The following is a 2,127-nucleotide window of genomic DNA, read 5'->3' on the forward strand; positions in this document are numbered from 1 at the left end:
TTAGGAATTTTAATTAAATTTAATTGCTTGTCGGTTTTTCATTCACTCTGATCATTATTCAATTTTATAAAGAATTTAACATGGTTAACAGAACCTATTTTTTTTTTTTTTAATATTTGAAACATGATGAACTTCTGACTTATAAGGACATATCTCCTGCTGCTTCCCTATACCTCTATCCTTATCACCATTGCTGATTCTATTGGTGGTGATACTTTGTGTGTTTCTATGCTCACTCCATGCCATGGATTAGGAGTGCCCTAATCACTATTGGAAGTAGAGTTTTCGATATCTTTAAGACTAAGCAGATTTGAGAACCAATTTGTACAACCCTTCCTGACAGTTTCATTTCTCTAGAACTACCCTCAGTACCAAGTATTTTAGGCTTGATTCTTTAAAGAAGCAAAACGAGTGAAACTATGTGTGTGTGTCTGTGCATTTATGTATATGTATTCATAACTGGGCAGTGGTTAAGAGCTCAGCTGCTATGAAAATGGTGAGCAGTTAGAATTTGTCAGTTGCTCTTGGAAACCTTACAAGACAGTTCTAGTCCTTCTTACAGTTGTCTTACAGGTAGAGAGAGAGAGAGAGGGAGATTTTCCTCAATGAAATGGCTCACATGTTTGTAGAAGCTGATAAGTACCATATGGTAGGTAAGGTGTCAGGATGGAGACTTCTGACCCACTTAACTACAGGTACTGAAGATCCCAAGATTTCAAGTTATACAAGTGGCTGATGGCTCATGAGCTGTGGAAGTTGATGAAGCCTCACTGGCTGAGGATGACAATTAATCCCAAGATCAACAGACAATATGGTAGTCCCAAGAACTGGAAATCAAATGATTATGAACTGGAGGAAGTATCCAGAGTAAGCAAAAGCCAGAGAGCTTTGCCAGAACATCCATATTTGTTGGATCCAGGTCACACCCCCATGGACGGTTCCCTTACAGTTGATTGGGGGACCACATCAGATCACATCATGGAGGTGATTACATTATATCACAAAACAGAGGAGAGCTACATCATTATATAACTACCAAACCATTAAGAATCAAGGCTCACCCATGTTGGTATACAAATTAACCTTCACCCTCACCTTTCATAGAGATGGTTTACCACTAGAGCCCAGAAAATATTTCACTGGAAAAAATAACAATTTCCTTTGTTTCTCATCTCTAACTTCATAACAGCTAAACAAAGAAAGACTCCAGTACAGCAAAATTATCTCACTTACTGCCTCAACCCAGCATGGCCACCTGTTCCCCCAGGGTTACTGACACTCTCAGGATGTGGGTTTTCACACTGTGTCTCTCGCACAGTAATAGGTGGCAGTGTCCTCAGGATTCAGGCTGCTGATCTGTAGATACGCTGTGCTGACTGAAGTGTCCATTGAAAGAACATATCTTTCTGTGAAACCTTGATGATATGTTGGCTTCCCAGTGTCGGTGTTGATCCATCCAATATACTGCAGGCCCTTTCCTGGCTTCTGCTGCACCCAATTTATAGAATAGCTGGTGAAGGTGTATCCAGAAGCCCTGCAGGAGACCTTCACCAGCTCTCCCGGCTTCTTCACCTCAGGCCCAGACTGCACCAGCTGGACCTGGGAATATGCACCTGTGAAGAAGAAAAGGGGAAGATGAGAGACCTACAGCTGTCTCAAGAACCTCCCCAGCCCTGAGTCCTGGTGGCTCCTTACCTAGTGCAATTGCCAGCAGGAAAATGAACCTCCACACCCGTTCCATAATGAGTGGTCGTTGGTCTCAGTGGTTTCTATACAACCTACAAGGCAAAACCCTTGCAGAATGGTGTGTTAGGGAAGAGAACCAGCTTTCAACTCTATAATGCACTTAGTATTTGCATATGAGTCAGGTTATTGAAAACCTCATCACTGGTCTAGATCTTATATAAATAACATGATGCCCTAGAGAACCACTAGAGAACCCATCTAGATAGCTGAGCCTGTGCCTCTTGGGTGTGTGGCGCCTGGAGATCTGGTTGCTAATAGTGGATGTATATCACTCAAAGAGGTTGAAAAAGCTGTTGCCTGGATATGGATGTTTCCACTCACACCCAGCGCTCATGGTTTCACTCATTATTCCTCTGACATCCTTGGTGAAATATGATAAAA

At 42.1% G+C, this 2,127-nt stretch overlaps 1 gene segment (V, D, J or C); it reads right to left on the minus strand.

Annotated features, from left to right (window-relative positions):
• Window positions 1-1,296: 1,296 nt before the first annotated feature.
• LOC126064602 (immunoglobulin heavy variable 7-4-1-like) lies at window positions 1,297-1,820 on the minus strand. The segment is given in 2 exon segments: window positions 1,297-1,613; window positions 1,696-1,820. Coding segments are annotated over 2 exon segments (363 nt in total).
• Between the last annotated feature and the right edge of the window lie 307 nt (window positions 1,821-2,127).

Source organism: Elephas maximus, chromosome 21, assembly GCF_024166365.1.
Source record: "Elephas maximus indicus isolate mEleMax1 chromosome 21, mEleMax1 primary haplotype, whole genome shotgun sequence".
NCBI classification, from domain to species: Eukaryota; Metazoa; Chordata; class Mammalia; order Proboscidea; family Elephantidae; genus Elephas; species Elephas maximus.